At 37.9% G+C, this 26,171-nt stretch overlaps 1 protein-coding gene across 4 annotated transcripts; it reads left to right on the forward strand.

Annotated features, from left to right (window-relative positions):
* Positions 1-2,459: 2,459 nt before the first annotated feature.
* Positions 2,460-26,171, forward strand: LOC121375208 (prostaglandin E2 receptor EP4 subtype-like). Of its 4 annotated transcripts, none has more exons than XM_041502506.1 (3): positions 2,460-2,802; positions 22,511-23,417; positions 24,426-26,171. In XM_041502506.1, exons 2-3 carry the CDS (start codon positions 22,548-22,550, stop codon positions 25,029-25,031), a joined length of 1,476 nt encoding a protein of 491 aa, XP_041358440.1. In that variant the 5' UTR covers positions 2,460-2,802; positions 22,511-22,547; the 3' UTR covers positions 25,032-26,171. The 4 variants fall into 4 exon arrangements, with proteins under 4 accessions (XP_041358440.1, XP_041358441.1, XP_041358442.1 ...); XM_041502507.1 differs by lacking the exon at positions 2,460-2,802 and adding an exon at positions 2,860-3,401; XM_041502508.1 differs by lacking the exon at positions 2,460-2,802 and adding an exon at positions 13,835-13,958.

Here is a 26,171-nt window from a genome sequence, read left to right on the forward strand (position 1 = left end):
TTAATTTTTAATTAACCCTAACTACTCTTCAGTAATCTTGTAACACAGAATTAATACTTATCACAATAAAGACAATAACCTACAGTTTACCCAGGTCGGCTGGGATGACTGGCTAAGCTTTATATTACCAAATACTCATATAATGTTAGAACAATAAGTCTACGATTTACTTCGTCAGATGATCGAAGACACTGTCTAAAGAATATTGGTATAATACAGTATTAAAATATTTAAGTCACATCAATCACATCAAGGTTATACACAGAGCAGAAATGATATTTACCAAAGTCCAAACGGACTAACGTTCCCAGGAGCCGTCCTAAATTCGTTCTCCTCGATATCTCTAAATTCTAGCTATTTATTCCAAAATCAGAATTGGCCTGGGGGAACAGGGCGGCACCTCACGTATCATCTCATATTTCATCTCTCCTAGCGTAGGTATTATTTCTCTCTGATCGTCAGACTACTGACGCCATCGTCGCCAAAATCACGGTCGTCGAAACCGCACTCGCAGAGGTATTACGTAACTACTCGCCACATGGCCTCCACACCTCGCTAAGTGCATATTGGAACGCCAGATCGAGGATGGTCGCGCAGAAGTCTTACGTAACAAGTTGTCCACCTGGGCTACGGGCAATAAACTGCACACGGCCCTCTAACACAATTAAAATCGCCACAGGCGAAACAAATTTAAGAGCATGTACCGTGACAATTGTAAATGTATGTAGTTACACACGTGTAACACAGGTGTTTAAGCATTGTAAATGTATGAAGTTACACACGTGTAAGACATAAACACAGGTGTTTAAGCATTGTAAATGTATGAAGTTACACGCGTGTAACAGGTGTTTAAGCATTGTAAATGTATGAAGTTACACACGTGTAAGACATAAACACAGGTGTTTAAGCATTGTAAATGTATGTAGTTACACACGTGTAAGACATAAACACAGGTGTTTAAGCATTGTAAATGTATCAAGTTACACACGTGTAAGACATAAACACAGGTGTTTAAGCATTGTAAATGTATGAAGTTACACGCGTGTAACACAGGTGTTTAAGCATTGTAAATGTATGAAGTTACACACGTGTAAGACAGGTGTTTAAGCATTGTAAATGTATGAAGTTACACGCGTGTAAGACAAACACAGGTGTTTAAGCATTGTAAATGTATCAAGTTACACACGTGTAAGACATAAACACAGGTGTTTAAGCATTGTAAATGTATCAAGTTACACGCGTGTAACGCAGGTGTTTAAGCATTGTAAATGTATGTAGTTACACACGTGTAAGACAGGTGTTTAAGCATTGTAAATGTATGTAGTTACACACGTGTAAGACATAAACACAGGTGTTTAAGCATTGTAAATGTATGTAGTTACACACGTGTAAGACATAAACAGGCTTTGTCAATTTTTATATATTGTAACTTATAAGTAATTTAGATACGTTGAAACAAGCAAATGTCAACTCGAATAATGCTAACAAAAATCTTGTATCGTTTGCTGTCAGTAAAGTCGACCTATGACCGAGATACGTAGTGTTAATAATAGTAGTAGTAGTAGTAATAGTAGCAATAGTAGTAGCAGAAGTAGTAGTAGTAGTGGTGTTCGTGGTCATGGTAGTGGTGAAGGTAGTACTATTAGTAGTAGCAGTAGTAGTAGAAGTAGTAGACTACTAGATGTTGTAGTAGTAGTAGTAGCAGTGGTAGTGGTGGTGGTGGTTGTGGTGGTGATGATAGCAGTAATAGTAGTAGTAGTAGCAGTATTAGTAGCAGTAGTAGCAGCAGCAATAGCACTAGCCGTAGCACTTACAGTAGTAGTAGTAGTAGTAGTAGTAGTAGTAGTAGTAGTAGTAGTAATAGTAATAACAATAGTAGCAGCAGTAGCAGCAACAGTAGTAGTAGTAGTAGTAGTAATAGTATTAGTAGCAGCAGCAATAGCAGTAGCAGAAGTAGTAGTAGTAGCAGTAGCAGCAACAGTAGTAGTAGTAGCAGTAGCAGCAACAGTAGTAGTAGTAGTAGTAGCATTAGCAGTAGCAGTAGTAGTAGTAGTAGTAGCATCAGCAGTAGCAGTAGTAGTAGCAGCAGTAGTAGTACTAGCAGCAGTATCAGCAACAGTAGTAGTAGTAGTAGTAGTAGTAGTAGCAGCAACAGTAGTAGTAGTAGTACTAGTAGTAGCAGCAACAGTAGTAGTAGTAGTAGTTGTTGTTGTTGTTGTTGTTGTTGTAGCAGTACCAGCAATACCAGCAGTGCCAGTGCCAGTACCAGAAGCAGTAACAGTAACACTAGCAGTAGCAATATGAGCAGCAGCAGTAGTAGCAGCAGTAGTGGTAGTAGTATGGTAATAGCACACAACTCGGGAGCCTGCCCTGCTAAACCACCAAAGAGGCGTGGAGAACTGACACCAACTGGAAGGGCCTGTAATTAATATTATTAGTTCGCTTTTCACGTGAGGTAAGGGGAGCGATGCAAATTTCTCCGAGTGGTAAAAGTGATAAAAAAAAGTGAAACTAAAAGCATGCCTGTTCAAACAAGTAGTGTGAGAACCAGTTATAGCAGACAGACCGACCAGGCGAGAAAATGGCTGTCATTACCGATAGGTCGAGCCTTCCAAGCGTGTCTGTATGGATGTGTACCAGACTGCTTATAATAGAGAGTTAATAGTCAGTTTGACAGCTTCAAACGGGCACGCTGCGAGCGCTTGTCAAAACTTTCATTGCACGTAAAACAAGTCTGTTGATGGACTAAAACTGGGTCATCGTAAGATGGAAACAATACCGAGTTTCCGAATGCCAAGAGAGGTAAAGCTTTGTTTGTGTTGTAGCTTGACAAAGTTGACATAGAGCTGTTAAAACTAAGCCATGGACGCAATATGGTATCCATACGTACCCGGGTGCTGGCGATGGTGGTGGTGTGTTTTTTGTTGTTGGTTTTTCCCCTCTCTCTTCCCGCTTTCATCTGGTGAACTTGTTAACAGTTGCCAGCTTTTTCACTCCATGTAAAGACTCTTACTTCCGTGTCTGATGTTAATGTTTTCCGTGCTTTTCACGAGAAAACTGCTATCGTGTGTTTGTGTTTTGAACGATCCGGCGACCTTAGGTATTGTCATGTTAGCAAATCCTATGGGCTTTTCACATTTGATTGGACTACAGTACTTGAAACGGTGTTGGGTTTTTTTTTTATGTGTGTGTTTAATTCGTCTATTCCCAACTGTAAGTCATTCTGAATAACTGGCGAAGGCGTCAGTCGCTAAGTGGAATGTAGACACAAGGCTTGACAATCGAACTGACTGTTCAAAAGAGAAGAGAATTTGGTTGGAATTGTTGTTTTTTCTTCTTGTGCAAAACCAACGATTCCAGGCTGCACACATGTTTGCCTGGTCTAAATGCGTTTCCAACAGGTGAGATACATATTTTATATTTTACTATGCATTGTAGTTTATATTATTTATTTTTGTTGTTACAAATATAATTAAATTTAAAAGTTAAAGTTTGTTTTGTTTAACGACAACACTAAAGCACATTGATGTATTAATCACCGGCTATTTCATGTCAAACATTTGGTAATTTTAATTCGTAATTTGCATAGGAAACCCGCAACATGTTTTTCATTAGCAGCAAGTGATCTTTTATATGCACTTTACCACAGACATAACAGTACATACAACGGTCTTTGATATACCAGTCGTGGGACACTGGTTGGAACGTGAAAATCCTATCAGAGAACGGGTCCTACAAGGCGGTTCGATCCTGCGACCAAAGTACCTCAGGCGACTGCTCCGCCGACTAAGCTAGATCCCGCCCCTGCAATTAAAACTACAATCAATTAGAATATACAACCCATGTCGAGTTTCGTAATGTCGCGTGGCATCCTTCGATATCCTAAGGCTATATCAGCAAATCTAGGTCACATAAAATGTTACAGTATTCTAGGATTCAAAACTGAGCGGTATGTCACTTTCCCACTGTTTTATGATACAAATGCCAGAGGCGGATCCAGTGGGAGATCAGGGGACCCGACCCAACTAAAAAACTTTAATTACAAGTGCTAGTTGTTTTCCCTCTTAATTCTTTTTCCCTTTTCCTGCTGGTCACGCCCCCTCCCCCCCCCCTCCCACCGCCCACCCCCCGCCGCAAAATATTTCCTGTATCCGCCACTGCAATAAGTTTAAAAAAAACATTGCGACAGAAATGTCCCGATATATAAAAAAAAAGCAGACTACAACCGTTGATAGTAATGTCACTACAACGGTTGATAGTACATGTAATAATACGAGTTCATTAACATTGTGGGTTGATAGTACATGTAATAATACGAGTTTATCAACATTGTGGGTTGATAGTACATGTAATAATACGAGTTTATCAACGCTGTGGGTTGATAGTACATGTAATAATACGAGTTTATCAACGCTGTATGTTGATAGTACATGTAATAATACGAGTTTATCAACATTGTAGGTTGATAGTACATGTAATAATACGAGTTTAGTAACACTGTGGGTTGATAGTACATGTAATAATACGAGTTTATCAACATTGTGGATTGATAGTACATGTAATAATACGAGTTTATCAACGCTGTGGGTTGATAGTACATGTAATAATACGAGTTTATCAACGCTGTATGTTGATAGTACATGTAATAATACGAGTTTATCAACGCTGTAGGTTGATAGTACATGTAATAATAAGAGTTTATTAAGGTTGATAGTGCATGTAATAATGTGAGTTTATCAACACTGTGGGTTGATAGTGCATGTAATAATACGAGTTTATCAACACTGTGGATTGATAGTGCATGTAATAAAACGAGTTTAGTCAACACTGTGGGTTGATAGTACATGTAATAATACGAGTTTAGTCAACACTGTGGGTTGATAGTACATGTAATAATACGAGTTTAGTAACGCTGTCGGTTGATAGTAGATGTAACAATACGAGTTTAGTAACGTTGTGGGTTGATAGTGCATGTAACAATACGAGTTTATTAACGCTGTGGGTTGATAGTGCATGTAACAATACGAGTTTATCAACGCTGTGGGTTGATAGTACATGTAATAATACGAGTTTATCAACGCTGTATGTTGATAGTACATGTAATAATACGAGTTTATCAACGCTGTAGGTTGATAGTACATGTAATAATAAGAGTTTATTAAGGTTGATAGTGCATGTAATAATGTGAGTTTATCAACACTGTGGGTTGATAGTACATGTAATAATACGAGTTTAGTAACGCTGTCGGTTGATAGTAGATGTAACAATACGAGTTTAGTAACGCTGTCGGTTGATAGTGCATGTAACAATACGAGTTTAGTAACGCTGTGGGTTGATAGTGCATGTAACAATACGAGTTTATTAACGCTGTGGGTTGATAGTGCATGTAACAATACGAGTTTATCAACGCTGTGGGTTGATAGTGCATGTAACAATACGAGTTTATCAACGCTGTGGGTTGATAGTGCATGTAACAATACGAGTTTAGTAACGATGTGGGTTGATAGTGCATGTAACAATACGAGTTTATCAACGCTGTGGGTTGATAGTACATGTAATAATACGAGTTTATCAACGCTATATGTTGATAGTACATGTAATAATACGAGATTATCAACGCTGTGGGTTGATAGTACATGTAATAATACGAGTTTATCAACACTGTAGGTTGATAGTATATGTAATAATAAGAGTTTATTAAGGTTGATACTGCATGTAATAATGTGAGTTTATCAACACTGTGGGTTGATAGTGCATGTAATAATACGAGTTTATCAACACTGTGGGTTGATAGTGCATGTAATAATACGAGTTTAGTCAACACTGTGGGTTGATAGTACATGTAATAATACGAGTTTAGTAACACTGTGGGTTGATAGTACATGTAATAATACGAGTTTAGTAACGCTGTCGGTTGATAGTAGATGTAACAATACGAGTTTAGTAACGTTGTGGGTTGATAGTGCATGTAACAATACGAGTTTATCAACGCTGTGGGTTGATAGTGCATGTAACAATACGAGTTTATCAACGCTGTGGGTTGATAGTGCATGTAACAATACGAGTTTAGTAACGCTGTGGGTTGATAGTGCATGTAATAATACGAGTTTATCAACAATGTGGGTCGATAGTGCATGTAACAATACGAGTTTATCAACACTGTGGGTCAGTAGTGCATGTATTCATACGAGTTTATGAACACTGTGGGTCGATAGTAGATGTAATAATACGAGTTTATGAACAGTGTGGGTCGATAGTAGATGTAACAATACGAGTTTATTAACACTGTGGGTCCATAGTCGATGTAACAATACGAGTTTATTAACACTGTGGGTTGATAGTGCATGTAATAATACGAGTTTATCAACACTGTGGGTTGATAGTGCATGTAATAATACGAGTTTATTAACACAGTGGGTTGATAGTGCATGTAATAATACGAGTTTAGTAACACTGTGGGTTGATAATACGAGTTTATCAACACTGTGGGTTGATAGTGCATGCAATAATACGAGTTTATCAACACTGTGGGTTGATAGTGCATGTAATAATACGAGTTTAGTAACACTGTGGGTTGATAGTACATGTAATAATACGAGTTTATCAACACTGTGGGTTGATAGTGCATGTAATAATACGAGTTTATTAACATATGTAATAATACGAGTTTATCAACATTGTAGGTTGATAGTACATGTAATAATACGAGTTTATCAACACTATAGGTTGATAGTACATGTAACAATACGAGTTTATTAACACTGTGGGTTGATAGATGTAACAATACGAGTTTATCAACACTGTGGGTTGATAGTGCATGTAATAATACGAGTTTATCAACATTGTAGGTTGATAGTATATGTAATAATAAGATTTTAGTAACACTGTGGGTTGATAGTGCATGTAATAATACGAGTTTATCAACACTGTGGGTTGATAGTGCATGTAATAATACGAGTTTATTAACATATGTAATAATACGAGTTTATCAACATTGTAGGTTGATAGTACATGTAATAATACGAGTTTATCAACACTATAGGTTGATAGTACATGTAACAATACGAGTTTATTAACACTGTGGGTTGATAGTAGATGTAACAATACGAGTTTATCAACACTGTGGGTTGATAGTGCATGTAATAATATGAGTTTATCAACATTGTAGGTTGATAGTATATGTAATAATAAGAGTTTAGTAACACTGTGGATTGATAGTGCATGTAATATTACGAGTTTAATAACACAGTGGGTTGATAGTACATGTAATAATACGAGTTTATTAACACAGTGGGTTGATAGTACATGTAATAATACGAGTTTAGTAACACTGTGGGTCGATAGTACATGTAATAATACGAGTTTATCAACACTGTGGGTCGATAGTGCATGTAATAATACGAGTTTAGTAACACTGTGGGTTGATAGTGCATGTAATAATACGAGTTTATCAACACTGTGGGTTGATAGTACATGTAATAATACGAGTTTATCAACACATGTAATAATACGAGTTTATCAACATTGTAGGTTGATAGTACATGTAATTGATAGTACATATAATAATACGAGTTTATTAACACTGTGGGTTGATAGTAGATGTAATAATGCGAGTTTATCAACACTGTGGGATGATAGTGCATGTAATAATACGAGTTTAGTAACACTGTGGGTCGATAGTAGATGTAACAATACGAGTTTATTAACACTGTGGGTTGATAGTAGATGTAATAATACGAGTTTATTAACACTGTGGGTTGATAGTGCATGTAATAATACGAGTTTATTAACACTGTGGGTTGATAGTAGATGTAATAATACGAGTTTATTAACACTGTGGGTTGATAGTAGATGTATTAATACGAGTTTATTAACACTGCGGGTTGATAGTAGATGTAATAATACGAGTTTATCAACACTGTGGGTTGATAGTGCATGTAATAATACGAGTTTAGTAACACTGTGGGTTGATAGTAGATGTAATAATACGAGTTTATTAACACTGTGGGTTGATAGTGCATGTAATAATACGAGTTTATTAACACTGTGGGTTGATAGTAGATGTAATAATACGAGTTTATTAACACTGTGGGTTGATAGTAGATGTATTAATACGAGTTTATTAACACTGCGGGTTGATAGTAGATGTAATAATACGAGTTTATCAACACTGTGGGTTGATAGTGCATGTAATAATACGAGTTTAGTAACACTGTGGGTTGATAGTACATGTAATAATACGAGTTTATTAACACAGTGAGTCGATAGTACATGTAATAATACGAGTTTATTAACACAGTGAGTCGATAGTACATGTAATAATACGAGTGTATCAACACTGTGGGTTGATAGTACATGTAATAATACGAGTTTATCAACACTGTGGGTTGATAGTACATGTAATAATACGAGTTTATTAACACTGTAGGTGTGTTTGTATTTTACATTAGTAAATATGGTTAGCGAGACTGAAGCTTTAATATTTTAAATAAGGAACTGGTTAGGTGAGGTTGGTGTGCATTATATATATACCAAATATCTTGAAGCAGTTTGCAAGCATTTTAGCCCATTGCATGTTAAACGGTATATGTTACGAACAATAATCTGATTGAATGTGTGTAACAGTGTAGCTTATCTCTGTATTTAACACACTACGGAATAGAACCACGAACGCAGTGTTATACGTATATTAGCTGTTGGGTGCATTAGTGGGTGCGGGTAGGGGTTTGTTAGTCTATAACGTTTCATAACAGACTAAATTTAGTAAAACTTTTTATTTTTAACGGGTTTTCTCTCTCTCTCTCTCTCTCTCTCTCTCTCTCTCTCTCTCTCTCTCTCTCTCTCTCTCTCTCTCTCTCTCTCTGTGTGTGTGTGTGAATCGTCTGTTACTGTGGGTAATGTTTACGTTTGGTCCTGTATTATGTCGATACGAATATGATATGGAAAGCAAATGAAGGAAACGAGACATGTTTATTGAGAGAGAGAGAGAGAGAGAGAGAGAGAGAGAGAGAGAGAGAGAGAGACTACTGCCACCGGAAAGCAGCAGTGGATCTTGTATATGTGGTGCCTCATACATATATCAAGAGCATTACCTCTGAGCTGTATTCGCGATCTATGTTCTACCCCACATCAAACTTACCCCTACAAGAAGATTAGTTCAGTGGAAAGGGAAAACAACTGTTTGTCATCATTGTGATGTCGTATGGGCGGGGGTATAGCTCTGTGATAAAGCCTGAGCTGTTATTGGTCGCAGGATTAATCGACCTCGATAGAATTGGGCTTCATTTATCCAAATCAGTGCACCATTGGTGTTACATGTACTGCCCTGCATATATGTATCTTTGTATCTCTGTCTGTCTCTGTCTGTCTGTCTATGTCTGTCTCTGTGTGTGTGTGTGTGTGTGTGTGTCTCTCTCTCTCTCTCTCTCTCTCTCTCTCTCTCTCTCTCTCTCTCTCTCTCTCTCTCTCTCCACAAACTGCAATACTGCAATAACTATTCCTTTCTTTCATTATGATGTCTCTCCCCCCACCCCCCACCCCCTCCACCTACCTCTCCCCTTGACCAGACATGTTCGTTCTCTCTTTGACTGTCACCAGCCACGGGTCGCGTCGTCCTTGTTTACCCAGCTTCTGGGCCATTGTGGTTTAATGCAGCGTTGTAGTTTATTACCCGGCAGTGTCAAGTGAATATTTACAGCTGCTTCGAACACAAGTGTTATTACCGTTTTGAATTTACACGCGTCATCTGTTCTATTAAGACACAGGGCGATTCCAAGGAGGGGTAAAAAATAGAACAGGATGTAAATTTGTGTGTGGAGCAGAGATTCAATTAAAATCTGAAGCGGTGAAGTACACTCTTCTGAAAACATTCGTAATCCTAGTATATTGAATTGACCTTTACTGAAACTAATTATGCGTATCGCATTTAAAACGCCTGCCTGGATATTAAACCAGTTTCAATGGTTGTGTTATAGTTTTATGTTGTGTTGTATTGTGTTGTGTTGTGTTGTGTTGTGTTGTATTGTGTTCTATGGTATTTTTTATTAGAATACATAGAATACTCATCAGTATTGTAAAACTGAACTAAATGTTCGTGAATACACTGTCTTTTTATATATTTTATGTATATATCAGTTACGGAATGTGATTTTATTGGCTATTAATGTTTAATCGGAAGAACTAATTGTGTTTTCAACTATTTATAAACAAGTTTTAACGACTTCTATAGCAGCGGATATAAACTGGGTGTCCATGGAAACCCCCCCCCCCCCCTCATTGGTGTGAGAAGCCTAGTCAGATGCACATTGTATAGAGAAATCTATTTAAGTGGTCGTTAGGTGTCATTTATTTTGACGAGTAGTCTAATTTATTTTTTACAACTTGCATATCCTAAAAAAAAAAAACAGGTTTTAAAACAAATCAAACCTCTTTGTTCCAGCCCATTGGGCTATTTCTCGTTCCAGCCTACGCACCACAAGGCCGTGGTGTGTACTACCCTGTCTTGGGATGTGGGATTTCCTCTCTATATATGTGTGGTCCTTCACCATATGTCTGACGCCGTATAACCGTAAATAAAATGTGTTGAGTGCGTCGTTAAATAAAACATTCCCTTCCTTCCTTCTTTGTTCCAGCAAAGTTATTTACGGCTCTTGCGATTTCATTGTTAATTTGTGCGTCATCAATAAAAAGAGGTATACGTATTTTAATTGTAGTGGATGATTTTTTTAATGTATTTAACATGTAAGTAATCATCATGCAGATTTTTTCAAATAACGAGTTGTAAGATTGTAAAGGTTGGTAACGACCACGAGTGTAGCATTCTATTTCTTACATATTCTAAATATACACACTTGTTTCAATGAAGCTATTTGTGGCGCTTGAGCGCTAGCACTTTTAATTTGTGTGTCATCGGTAGGAATCGATATCTGTAGTGCTAATTTCAATGGACGGTTTGGATTTGGCATTTAGGTTATCACCACGCGGCAGCTAATTGGATGACTTTATCTCGATCTTCAACATAATATCTTGGATATCGTCATGTGATATCATAAATCTGCTTTTTCAAATGGGTGGGTGGGTAACAATTTGCAGGAACAAAAGGTATATTAAGCTTTAATAGTACTTTAAAGTTTCATGATACTTGTAGTTTACTATTATAACAAAAAAAAACGAAAATAAGTAGCTATAGGCCTGCATATTTGTATTTTTTTTTAAACCAATTACTATTGAGAGCAACTCAGAAAGTCAGACCACGGCGTACATTGATTTAAAAAAAAGTTCGGAACCTCTGAATTATAACAGAATTAACATTTTATGTTAGGTCAAATCTATTTTGTATCTGTATAGGTCATATGTTACTGTATTTTTAAAAGTCCACGAAAAAAAACCCACCGACGTTTTATATTCAGATAGGTTTCAGATCGAGGATAGAGACTGAAAAGATGAAAGGAAAAATAAAACACGTAATAAAGAGACACTGCAAACATATATTCAATATTAGGTTTAACATCAATGTGATCCGTAAACAAATTTACCCATAAAACGATTGTTATAAGATCTTCATATATCGTAAAATAATTATGTGGTTTAGGTTTCCTTGATCCTCACTATTGGGCGTGTGTTAAGGCCTTTAACAGGCGTGTTATGCTAGGCACAGACCTGTCGGCTGGCACGACAAAGCTGACCAACTAGACGGTTGCGTTGTAATTTCCCCAACTTCCGACTTACGATAGGTGCGCTCAGATTAATAACTAATGAGTTATACGACGAGAATCGAGTTGTCAGAGCGCTCAGACTAGCAACTGAACAGTCGTAGAAGTCGTGAAAGCAGAAAGTTGGCCAACTTTGTGTTGGTAGTTGGTAGTCTGACCTAGCATTAGTTTGATTTAAAGGGAGGGCTGGACTCTGACACAGCTGAGGTTAGACGATAGAATATGAATAGCAGTTTCACCACAACCATAGATGAGATTTCAAATCGCACGTTTCTTTGTTTGCTTTCTCCGTGCCTTATTGTGTAAGCTGTGTCGTCTAATACTCGTGTTTTATTCTGATGTCAGCTCATATAGAACGCGAAAACTGCTTTGAGTTCAATACAGAGCCCAGTGGCTGATACGGAAGTTAAAGTGACCTGGGGTCACAGGATCTTTAATAATAAATACACAAAATATATGTAAAATTGTGATTTGTTGGTAGCTGGGTACAGTTTATTAGTCTCATGTACCGGTCCAACCGGAGGGGACTATAGGATTCATCAATGTCCTGTCTGTCTGTCTGCCTGCCTGTCTGTCTGTCTGTCTGTCTGCCTGTCTGCCTTTCTGTCTGTCTGTCTGTCTGCCTGTATGTATGTCTGCCTGGGTTTTTTTCGCAATGTCCTTGAACTCAAGAGCCTCAAGATATTGAGCTGAAATATTTTTGTATATGTTTAATATATGCTGTTGCGAATAAAGTATGACTTTCATGGCGATTTACCCATTTTTCATTGAGCTATGGCCCTTGAATTTAGGAGATAAAAACATTTGTTGAGCTAGGTAAGGGATATCTATTGCATTAGCAGTACTCTTGAAATGCTTAGGTCAGGTCAGGTCATAGGGTTTTACGTGCACATTCAGAACAAGCTGTTGTAGCGCACGCCTGTCGTGGGCACAAGAGCCGGCCTTGGCCGGCTCCTCCGTCCATGACAGGAAAGGTGGGGGGAGGGGAGATGAGGGACCGTCTGCACTGGCAGGTGCAAGAGAGCACCAGCAGCCCGATCGAATCGGTAGCAGGCGGGTGGTTGAAATGCTTGGTTGCTTACACGCTTATTAGTGGATGGAAGGGTGAGTGGATTGATGGATGGATGGGTGGGTGGGTGGATGGATGGATGGAAGGGTGGGTGGATGGATGGATGGAATTGTGGATATTGAATGATGCCCATTTAAATTGGCGCCTGCTTTTTAGATGGATAGACAAAATAAAATGTGTATGAGCAGCTATTACTGAACATATCAAATAAAAATGGCCCAACCACATGTTACCTACCTTAATATATTATTGTATTATGCGTTATATATACCATCAGTTACCTCAGACAGACCACGTAATACGCTATTGCGGTGGATCGTTCCTGTCCAGTCTTATTGCTAATAAATTAATAAAATGGGAAATTGGCCAGTTTGTGAGATAATAACTTCACAAACGCGCCCCCAGTGGACACTACATGGACAGTGCAATGCTGTGGTCAGCCAGAGTCCAGTAAACGGCGATTGTTAACAGCCAGCTTCCAGTCGGGCGTGCAGTAATATCTGCAGTTATTAAACTGTTGACGGGAACGAACTGTTGACGACAAAGAGATGTTCAGTTTAATTAATCAATACCTCATCAATGTGTTTTCTGATAATCGTTGATGGGACATGCGCTAATTAATCGACTCGTTTGCACCAAGAGCATGGGCCGCTCACCTTTATTCCATCGGCCACACACGGACAGTCTGGGAGTACGTATATATTTCAAGTATTTGTTAGGTCATATAAAAACTCTCTTTCTTGACGTTTGTGGTGCAGGGTATGGGGCCCGCCACAGCTGTTTGACATCAAGTAGTATGTTGTTTATCGGATTTATAACTAGTTCACTGGATGAAAACTCCACTGGTAAGGTTAATAGCCACTATGAAAAGTAATCTCTTTTGGTGGCTGTATTTAGCTGGCTGGTTCTGCATGCTCCAGCTTGTGTTACGTTTTAGTTTGTAAACAGCCGTACCCTTTGAAGTGTCTATATGTTGCCGATGTTGTTTTTTTATTCCATAGCTATTCCTAGAAGTTACAGTGTCACTCGCTGTACTCTCTCGAGTATGGTGTATTTATTTTGGTGGTGAGATTGACAGCTTAGAATAACACTAGGTTCTGGCTCATCAGTGACTGTTAATTCGATATGTGATTAGTGAGTGTTTCAGGAATTACACTGACTTTTGTGTTTGGAATCAAGTAAGTATATGTGTTCAAAAGTTAGTAATAAGGAACCATACATGTCTTATAGCTAGCAAGGTAGTCGTGTTTTAACGATGTATCGGCGGTTAGGGAATAATCACTGCGGTAACTACAGCACCGAGTGTATTGTAATTACGTGTTTTAAACAAATATTATTTTAGCATAGCATGTACAATGAATAACCCCTATATATTGGTTAGGCCACCTAATTTTTATTAAATGGTTTACGGATTTTTTTCACAAAATATATGTAGGTGGTCGAAATAAAAATAAAAATAAAAGTTTTGGATCCATTTTTTTTTTCTTTTTTTTTTCTGACCAAAATGTTCAAATCCAGATTATTCATCATGAACACACACACACACATATATGTTGCAAATAGATTTTGTGGTTGCATGTACTTTCTCATTCACTACCATTCTGCTTCCCGGGTTTTACAGTATTTATATCTCGTTTAAATAACTAATGTGGATATATTCATGTTATTTCAAAACAATTACACTAATAAATATATAATCGGGGCGAATCGACTCACTTTTGGGGAGAAACGACTCCGTACGAATAAGATTTTAGAACGAACCAATCCTGGGTGAACGGGTCTAAGGGCGAAACAACACAGGGTTCGAAATTGTTTTAGGGCGAAACGACCCGGATTCAACAGAAATTGGTCTGCACATGTAATTTTACTGCTTTGGCATTCAGGCATATAAATACTGTATTATACATAGATGCTTATTGATTTATACTTTTGATATGTATTTATGATGTTGAATTAGTTAATACAGACATACTACGATAAACTGTTCAATTCTGCTACTTGAAATTCTGATTTCGACATATAGCCGCTTTCCGCAAGTATCAATAACAACAACAAGATGGTGGCCATGCACCTGTGCACCCGCACAGTACACGGCAAAGTCAAAACGCAACGTACTTCTGAATAAATAATTTAACAAGTATAATTTTGGGAAAAATACCCTTGAATTACTTTTTTTTTCTTCTTTTTTTTTGGTCAGAACGGCGGTAATTTTTTTTTTTAAATGTAGGTTTGCATTTTTATTTTTCCAGCGGGACTTTTTAATGAACTTCGGCGGATCCGTAAACCTATTAATCAAAAACGACTGGCCTTATCTCTCTATATATCTCCCTCCTTCCCCTCTCTCTCTCTCTCTCTCTCTCTCTCTCTCTCTCTCTCTCTCTCTCTCTCTCTCTCTCTCTCTCTGTATTTTCTCTCTCTCCCTCCCTCCTCTCTTTTTTCTCTCTCACTCTCTCTCTCTCTCTCTCTCTCTCTCTCTCTCTCTCTCTCTCTCTCTCTCTCTCTCTCTCTCTCTCTCTCTCTCTCTCTCTCTCTCTCTCTCTCTCTCTCTCTCTCTCTCTCTCTCCCTTCATCCTCTCTCTCTCTCTCTCTCTCTCTCTCTCTCTCTCTCTCTCTCTCTCTCTCTCTCTCTCTCTCTCTTCCCTTCTCCTCTCTCTCTCTCTCTCTCTCTCTCTCTCTCTCCATCCCCCTCTCTCTCTCTCCTCCCCCCTCTCTCTCTCTCGCTCTCTCTCTCTCTCTCTCTGTCTCTCTCTCTCCCTCCCCCTCTCTTTTTTCTCTCTCTCTCACGCGCTCTCTCTCTCTCTCTCTCTCTCTCTCTGTCTCTCTCTCTCTCTCTCTCTCTCTCTCTCTCTCTCTCTCTCTCTCTCTCATTTAACATTTTTAAAATGATTAACACGACGTGTGTAACAAAACGTTTTGTTTACTGGAATATGCGAAACGCCTGTTCGAAATTAGATAAGAAAATTTTACTAGAAAATGAAAAACATATTTGATGATAGGAAGAACTTTTTTCTTCTTAATTTGTTGTTGCAGTTGTTGCTTTCATTCATCTTGTCTGGGATCTGTTTTAGATTAATCAGAAGTAGAAAGAACGTCTTTGATACTAATAAAATTATTCAAGAGTAATCTCGCTGAATCGGCATCCTGTTTATTCTTATAAAACCACTTGCGGCAGTACATCACCCACAGTTCCACATAACAGATAAAAACATGCAATAAAATATCAACTTATCACGTATGGTTAGTATTACAGTAGCTTTGACAACTATAACTTAAATAAGATACAGTAGTTTAAAATTTTGTTTTGTTTAAAGACACCACATCATCGGCTATTGATTGTCAAATATTTGATAATTCTGACCTATAGACTTAGAGAGGAAACCTGCTACATGTCCCCATTGGTAGCAAGGGATCTTTTATATGCACCATCGCACAGACAGGATAGCACATACTACTGCCTTTGATATACCAGTCATGGTGCACTTGCTGGAACGAGAAATAGCCCAATGCATATCATGTACACAAAATATGATACCTCAGTCAATACTTTTATTGTACTAGTATTTGAAATTGAAATAGCCCAATGGGGATTGACCCTAAACCGAACGCGCATCAGGCAAAGGCTTTACTACTGGGCTACGTCCCGTCCTATTAGATACGAGTCTTAAAATTATTCACAATACATTTATCAAAGTGCAGATCATTAAAAACAACTAGGATACTTCAGTCAATACTTTTATTTGACTAGTATTTGACATTTGAATTTAATATTATTCTGAATATCGATTAGTTTTAGCACTGCCTAAAACTGTACACTGGCGTTGTCTAATTATGTTTCATATTGCAAGAATAACATCTCTTCAAAGAAATAATACGTGTTAAAATTTATAAATTTATAGAACTCAGCACAAAAATTCACATCGGCTATTGGGGGTCAAGCAAAGATAAGTATATGAATAGGATTAAATTAAAATAAAACTTGTATAATTATGCCAAAAAAAGTGTAAAGAATTGTGGTTCAAGGCACAATGCAATACAAATAATGCGGGCATCCTTCCCTGGTAAAATTATGTCTAGAATTGTAATGTGAGATATCATGTACACTCTACAGGCGGATCTCGAAGGGCTGTGTAGGATATGCCCCACCATGATCATGAACAAATTGTTGCCACTCAAAACTTCAACGTGTTTAGTTTGTATTATGTACATCAACAAGTGTATGGAACAAAAAAAGTTTGTTTTATTTAACGACGCCACTAGAGCACATTGATTTTTTATCTTATCTGCGGCTATTGGACGTCAAACATATGGTCATTCTGACATTGTTTTTTAGAGGAAACCCGCTGTCGCCACATAGGCTACTCTTTTACGACAGGCAGCAAGGGATCTTTTATTTGCGCTTCCCACAGGCAGGATAGCACAAACCATGGCCTTTGTTGAACCAGTTATGGATCACTGGTCGGTGCAAGTGGTTTACATCTACCCATTGAGCCTTGCGGAGCACTCACTCAGGGTTTGGAGTCGGTATCTGGATTTAAAATCCCATGCTTCGACTGGGATCCGAACCCAGTACCTACCAGCCTGTAGACCGATGGCCTAACCACGACGCCACCGAGGCCGGTGCATGGAACAAAAACTGTGCACTCCTGTTTTATTCACTTGTGTATCTGTCATTGCCTTGGTATCATTATTAATCCACTACCGGGCCAACCGAATGGGACTATGGGTTTTATCTCCGTCCTTCCATCTGTCTGTCTGATTGTCTGTCTGTCTGTCCCATATATAGTTTTCCACAATGCCTTGAGATATTGAACTTTGTATAGCTTTATCATGTACTAATACAGATCGAGTTTGACTTGCATGGCAATTTACCTACGTTTGATAGAGTTATTCCCTTTGAATTTAGAAGTTACGAAAAAATTTGTTTCCGGACTTTTGTTGTTGTTGGGGGTATTTCTTTGGGAGGTTTTTTGTGCCTGTTGGGTTTAGATTTTTTTTAGTGTTTTTGCAATGCCTGGCGATATTCATAAGAAATTTTGTGTATAGCGTTATCATGTTCTGTTACAGATCAAATTTGGATTCATGGCAATTTATCCATTTGTCATAGAGCTATGGCACTTGAACTTAGGAAATTCGAAAATTTGTTTTCCAGCCTTTGTTTTCGCAATGTCTGAAGATATTAACATAAATTTTGTATATAGTTTTATCATGTACTGTTACATATTAGAGCTAGTTTTATGGCGATTTACCCATATTTCACAGAGTTATGGCCCTTGAATTTAGGAGATAGAAAAATGTTTTAGGCCCAGTAGGGGACATGTATTACTCTCAGAATGCTTGTTTGTTTTTATGTATTTTTCTTTCCTTTTTTTCCCCTTTTTTTTTACCGTTTTGGATATATATGGACTCGGAACCTTGCCAGTGATGAGCGTGTACTATAACTGACCTTGAACTTGTTACATAACTAGTCTGGTACACGAGATGTGGCACGTAATTCAGGAAAATGAATCGTGACCACAAATGTGTTTAAGATACGCTTTCACATAGAAACTCTTTGTAGTTTATTATCTCAGTTTACGAACATCGCAGTTTATAGTGATCCTAGCTGCATCATACGTTACTAGATCAATTTTAAAACAATTAGAACGTCTGTGTTCTAAGGTTTGTTGTATTCAAATCGTGTCCAACCCATCGTTATTGTAAATCGTACCATTAAACCAACTTTCTTTGAATGAAAAAAGTTTGTTTTGTTTAACGACAACACTAGAGCACATTGATTTATTAATCATCGGCTATTGGATGTCAAACATTTGGTAATTTGACATATTGTCTCAGAGAAGAAACCCGCTTCATTTTTACATTAGTAACCAGGGATCTTTTATATGCACCATCCCACAGACAGGATAGCATATACCACAGCCTTTGATATACTAGTCGTGGTGCACTGGCTGGAACGAGAAATAGCCCAATGGGCCCACCGATGGGGATCAATCCCAAACCGACTGCTCATCAAGCGAGTGTTTTACCATTGGGCTGCATCCCGCCCCTTCTTTGAATGAAAGTTGATAAAATAAATTTATAATTTTTTCTCTAAGCATTTTATATTTTTAGCGAAAGTCCATTATATAACTAAATCTTTTTATATACCGGCCTTGGTGGTGTAGTGGTTATGCCATCGGACTTCTGGCTGGTAGGTACTGGGTTCGTATCCTACCTGAGGCAATGAGGGATTTTTCATGCCAGTACCGGCTCCAACCCAGAGTGAGTGCACCGCTAGGCTCAATGGGTAGGTGTATAAGGCCACATACACCGAGTTTCACCCACTTCACAGGTACGATTATGAGTGTGTCCCCACATGGGGGATGATTACATGGCATGCACTGCAGGTTCCGTGTACCCCGGGCTCGGGTGATACTGAGATAGCTCAACTGACAGCAAGCGTGGAGCACGGACCTGTCAAATAGTCCCACACCGAAATGGAAATACTGCGGCTTCACCATTCATCTCATCATCAGTAATGTCCAAACATAAAAAAAATTCTTTGTCTCTGTGTTAAATGTTTGTGGCGTTTAAAAAAACAAAACAAAACAAAAACACTTTTTTTATATAATCAGACTTGTAAATCATTGATACTAATCTCTTCGTAAAAGCGTACCTTTAAACAGACCCTTTTGCCGTGATAATAATACAAATTTAAATATATTTGCTTTAGAATATTTCCTGCTTTTAATTTTTATCGGAAATACATTAAATACGTTAATGTATTGTATTTTGATATCTGGCCATATGTTTGACAGTTTTCGCTCGTGTAGCACACTAAAATCGCTTGATAAGCACATGATAAAATGTGTTAATTCACTTGACTCTGGAAACAAGTAGAGCCATTTGTCTGTCGAGTATTTACTTTGCGTCTGATAACGCCTTTTCGTTGTGAAATTGACCAGACGTAAGTTTTCTGTCTCTTTGGTTCCAGACCAGTTTGCTTCTAAATCTCTCGTGCTTGGCGTAAACAACTGCTGGATGAGCAATTTATTGTGCTCTCTAGTGTGTGGCTTTTCCCACATTCAGGATTTAAATCATTTAGACTGAATTAGAGTTGGGCAAATTATATATTATAGCGTCTGTAGTTGGGATATTAGTGTAAATAAGTATTGCCTAAGGCTCTATCGTTTATCAGTTTACTGTTCACATAGCCATTATTAGTTCATGAATTAGCTAGTCAGTTTGGCTTTTAACACTAAATTAGATGTTAAAGAACACGTCTATTGTTGTTAACCTTTTCTGTGCCTGTTTTTGATACTGCCGCATAGCACTGTGAGGTAGGTAGCTTCGAAAGCTGTTTTTGGAGTGTTTCTTCACGGTTGGATGACTGTGCTGAATAATTCACGTTTTATTCGTAAATAAAGTCGATTTCATTCTTCGTGGTAGGTAATGAAAACTACAGATCATTGTGATTATTTTTGGAAATAAAAAGGCCAAAAATAGTACATCACGCAGCTTCAAGCATCATTACAGGCTGAAATCTGTCTGTACAAAGAATATCAGTTATAGAGTTAGTTTAATGATGTCCATTTACCAAGTTTGATGTCTTTAATTCGTTTTTAAAAGAAAAGAAATGATTGTTAGGTCAAAGATCTTCTATGAAATAATCAAGACTTATTTGTGAAATCTACGTAAAACAGACATTCTACATGTAATGTTTTACAATTCTGGCTTTATTTTGAAATCGATGCCAATTAAGTAAATCTGCTGTTAAGTTTTAAAGGTGCATACAAATTGTACAAGAACAATAGATTTCTTTTTAGGAAGCTTACCATGACAAATCTAGGTTCTATACCTATGTTGTTAACGTTGATTGTCAGTTTTAGTACACATGCCAAATTCTTTCACACATACAACACGCGACTATCTTATCTTATATTAACACCGTAGTGGGGGGTATTTCTGTTAGTTTCTATACATTTATTAAACAGATAAGTATCAAAATAACATTTTCTTCCGCTAAATATTTAGGATATTTTGTTGTTGTTACTTTGTTTGTTTTTTTCCTCACACTACACTAAAACATGTAGTCTTTTTTTTTTTTTCACCAGTCCTACATAATTATGTTTTGTGGCCGTGATTTTTTGCGAGGTTATTCAGGTACGCGTGTATTTGCCGTTATAAAATACCTGCTTCACTTCTGACGCGTGCAGGGTATTGGTAGACTGGAGGTAGTAACAGGTTCATTGTGAGATAAGTACAGGGTTTCCAGTGCGTTCATATCCGTAAACAAATTTCCAGATTAATGTATTTAACATGTCGCCCTATCTTGGAAAGGCATGGATTAGTGATACTGTAAGGCAAGTTCTGGAAATAATGTTGGGGTGGGTGGCACAATGAATAAAATACGTTTATTGGGTGTTGTATGTCTGATGGAAATCTATTTTTATTCAAATAAACACTGTGTGTGCGCGTGCGTGCGTGCGTGCGTGCGTGCGTGCGTGTGTTTTAATTTAATGTATTTTAGCTCTGGTTCTTTCTTGTGATTCGTTCTGAACAGCTTCAGCAAACAGTAGTCAACAGTATAATATGAATATAACTGCATTGTATGCCAGTTACTATGGAAACAATTTAACAGTGTTTGAAATTTAACATTAAATATAAAAACCTATGTAAAATACGCGCGTGTGTGTGTGTGTGTGTGTGTGTGTGTGTGTGTGTGTGTGTGTTTGTGTGTGTGTGGAGGGGGTGTGTGTTTGTGTTTATGTATGTGCGTCTGTGTGAATTCCTTTCAGAATTTGTGTGAATACATTTTATAAAGTTAGTCTGAGTTATAAGAATGTCTATCTAGTTAAGTCTTGTAATAAAACAGTTTTATAGAATTATGTTAACAAACACAATTGTTAACACGGAGAAATGTTACAAACAATCATTGTATCTGAAAATTCATATACGTATGAGGAGCGGGGTTTTAGGAGATAATCATCTTCCTAATATGGTGAACATTTGACATTTTAAGTGCATTTTTCATTCGAGCTATAGGCTGTAATACACTAGTATATCACTAATATATGTCAGTATTTTACACTCATTCTGTCAAACCAGTCATTCTGTCTCACGACTAAAAGGTATTTGACCAACTGACTTACACCAGTTCAGCAATGGATGGAGGGGGGGGGGGGGGTGGCAAGGTAAGGCGTCGTCTCCATCTTTTCATGACTGATAAGTCCTGTACGCTTATGCCTGGCATATTGAAAAGGATCATGATTGGCATTAGCTTATACTGATTTTTGATTTAAGGGAAGATCAAACTCAATAATAAAGTTACTTTCTTTACAATCCAAAAGAAGATTAACGTATAAGCCATAAATACTATAATCTCTGGAAAGTTATGTTACTTAACGCTGAAAATGGCACTTACTTTGGCTAAATATAGTTGAACCCAAGTTTCAATTACAATTACTGATTCGGCTAGATCGGTGTTTTAGTAAATGTTTTTATACATACTGAAGTGTCGCGAACCGTTTACTCGTCTCTTGGTTTTGTACAGGTAAACATTTCGGCGACCGTCTGTTCGGCTGTTAGTTCATCATAACCCATTTGTGAGTTTATTACAAAGAATTAATTTTCAGTTGACAAAAATACGAAAACAAATAGGAATGAATGAGTTTTATTACAACCATATATGATAATTATGAGAATTCTTCTATGCAATACTCTTTGCTGATATATATTTTTGTTATCTCACCAGGTGACGTCACAAGGAGCTGTACGTAACACGCGGGATAATGATCAACATGGCGTCGATCAACTCCACATATCATAACACTACCATGAGAGACGACCTTGAACTCGATAACATCTGCAGCGACCCCGCCAAACAGAACTCCACGCAGTGCAACAAGAGTGCCCTTGGCATCAGTCTGTCCACCCCCATTCTTATGCTGTCCGTGGGAGTTCTGGGAAACATCCTGGCTCTTGTGGTTCTCTACACGTCGAGAAAAGATGTCCGTAAAACAGTCTTCTTCACTTTATTGGCGGGTCTGGCGTGGACTGACGTCATAGGGCAAATGTGTACGGGTCCCATAGCCATCATCACGTACGCGAACAATCTGAAATGGCAGGGCGGTGCCGCTTTGTGCACTTACCACGGGTTTGTGATGGTGCTGTTCGGGATACTCCATCCACTCATAGTCGGCACCATGTCTCTCGAACGATTCTTCGCTTTAAAATGCTCTTACTTCTACGCGAGGACTATAACTCGTAGGAAAGCGCAATACACCATTGTCGGATGTTGGGTGTTTACCGTGTTCTTCTGCACGTGGCCTTTGATGGGATTTGGAAGCTTTGAGCTGCAGTTCCCGGGTTCATGGTGCTTCTTGAATTTCCATAGGGAAAGTACCACGGACATGATCTTCGCCTACCTATTCGCCATTATTAACATTGGAGTGATTACGTTTATTTTTGTGTGCAATTGCTTCGTGGTATGTACGCTGTTGAAGATGCGGCGGAACCACCGAAAGCTGAACCACTTTCCCTCTGTGGACCACAGGATGTCGGTCTCTCACAAGACGCTCAAACTGGAAATGGAGACGGAGATGGTGTGGTTCCTTGGAGCCGTGACGCTCGTCTTCTGTGCTCTGTGGATGCCGCTTAATGTAAGATTACTTCGCTAGTTTCACTCGTGTAATGTATGATCTCATTCATTCATTCATTCATTCATTCATTTATTTCAACTTATTTTCATGCTTATATCCAATTAAGGTTCAAACACGCTGTCCTGGGCACACACCTCAGCTATCTGGGCTGTCTGGTCCATTGTTGTTTTGATGTCTTGCGCAAGTGCGGACAATTCAACGTCCGCCTTATACTGGTTTAGCTGGTACACACGTGAAAGCTCGATATTTGCAATCAAAAGTGTGTTAGCTAAACCAGCTTAGTTAAACCAATTTCACTTGTTTAAGTGTGAACACAGCTTATGGTAATGGTAGAGAGGACACGTAACACGCTATTTTGAGATCATTTTAAATTGGATGTGAGCACTCATATAAATAATAATTGGTATTAATACTGGAAGATCGCTAGCTACTCCAGAGTCATGATATACTCTGAAGTGTTTGAATTGTAGAGCATTTAGTGCAGTCTGGGCTATTTTAGATCAGATTAGCAATTTTAAAGTTAATTTTAGATCGTTGGGTGGTTTTTTTCAATCACTTTAAGGACGTAGTGGTATTGTATTAGTGTTAGGCGTGTTCAGGAGACATTGTGATATCACAGTGGCTCGGCTGTATTGTTTTCTTTCGCAGAATGTTAAATGGATGTGGTAGGATGAAAATTTATCAAAGTGTTTGCAAGCATTTGGCTTTCTGAACACGCTACTGGTTGTCGCTTTTGGTAGTTTCTCCATTAGCTTATTCAATAATACCTCTGACTCACCTCATACAACTGTCAATGAGTCCCCGGTTTTAATTGCTTCCATGGAGTTATCTGCAAAATATATGGCCGAATTTACGAAGTCTGTTTTTTCTTAAACGCAGGTGTTTAAGCATTGTACATACATGTAGTTACAGGCGTGTAAGATATAAACAGACTGTACATTTGGCCCATATTTTCCAAATTCTCATGACTGTTATTAATGTCTTTGGTTAATTTTTTTTTTTTTCCAGATTAACATACTAATCAACCAGGTATCGGGTCAAATGGATGTGACAAAAGACTTGATGGGTGTCCGACTGGCGTCCATAAACCAGATTTTAGATCCTTGGTTGTACATTCTTCTGAGGAAAGCGATGTTTTACAAAGTTCTCAAGCGAATCAAACGCTTTATTTCTGAACAGAAAACACCGATTGCCTCGCAAATGTATTCTCAGCACAGAGACACGCACGTGCGCGATCTTGACGCTAGCACATTCCACATGCAGTCAGTGTATGTTCAAGCGAATAGTCACGTGTCAGGGGACGAGTACCAGTCGGTGGCGGAACCGGAAACGAGGACGTTTGAGGACAAGCTAGGTGGAGGTCAAGGGTTCGATTCTCAGGACAATGATGTGTTTGTTGCAGAGAAATGTGACAACGAGACAGTTTCGTTTTTAGAGCCGGATGTGAAAAAACGACTGAGCTTTGCTAGTTTTGATGACGCTTTTAGAAGGAAAAATCCAATACGTAGGAAATCTGGTTGTGCAAATGGTGATGTAAATAATAGAAAAATACAAAGATTGCATAGTCTTCCAGCATATTTAGAAGGAAGAGACAATAAAGTTTTAGAAATATGAGCAAGTTTTGTGACATATTTTGTGTATATATAATTGAAAGAAAACAATTAGAATAATAATTATTCTGACATTTATTATTATAATCAGTTAAGACTACGTCATTGGTCTCATCTATCCTTCATCTGCCCATTTTTTTCAGACTTCATTCTTAAAGGTTCTTTGTCTAAGTTGAAACTACAATCTTTTGTTATTTTCAAAACATTTTGTAATAAATAACTGCAAATTGATCGATCCCAAGTCAATAATAATATTTTTTTAAAGTCTAGTACGGGACGACAAGACGGTTTCCCGAATAATTTGTGGCTAAATATAGCATGGCCACTATCTTTTTTCTTTTTTGTCAGTTGTCTGCAAAACATTATGGGGAAAACTTAGTGTGTTGAATATGTACGCATAAAACAGCGACGTCACTAGTTAATACGTGTGACACACTCTTAATATACTCTAAAAAAATTCTACTAGTAAATAGAATTATTTGATTGTAATCTTTTATTGGCATATAGCTGAAGTTATAAATTTTCCATTAAAAAACAAAACAAACATTTGGCGGGAATCGCCATTATTGCAACTTTGACATAGCACCTTTAAGACAGTATGAAGTATTAGAAGCCTGCCATGGTTGTGACGTCGTGGCTTGTTTAACAGGTGAATACCCGACTCAAAACTTCACGATGTATAATATACCTTTAAAACCCACAAAACGCCATATAAAGTCTGCAGGACTCATACGATATGAAATTGCACACTTCACAAAACAAAGCATTAAAAGAAAAAAACCCCACAATAATACAAAATTTAATGATACTATTCACTGACATTTACACAATGAAAATGCCAGTTTGTAACCTGGTACTAACACTTTGTGGGCGTCATTTCCTCTTGTCACTCAACTCGTCATTAGAGGAACTGTCCTGAGTAAGTTCCCATTGTCAAGGTGTTGCCAACTATCGGAGACGTTTTAATAACTACAGTTGCATATTAAATGCATTAAATGTTTGCATAAATTATTACAGGCTGTACATTAAATGTGTTTATGATCATCTTTGTGTGCGTGGTTGAACATTTATTTGATATAATCACGTTAATTTCCGACATTTCACCTGACAGTCCTTTGTGGGCATACATACATATACATATACA

The sequence above is a fragment of the Gigantopelta aegis genome, chromosome 6 (genome assembly GCF_016097555.1).
Source record: "Gigantopelta aegis isolate Gae_Host chromosome 6, Gae_host_genome, whole genome shotgun sequence".
NCBI lineage: Eukaryota > Metazoa > Mollusca > Gastropoda > Neomphalida > Peltospiridae > Gigantopelta > Gigantopelta aegis.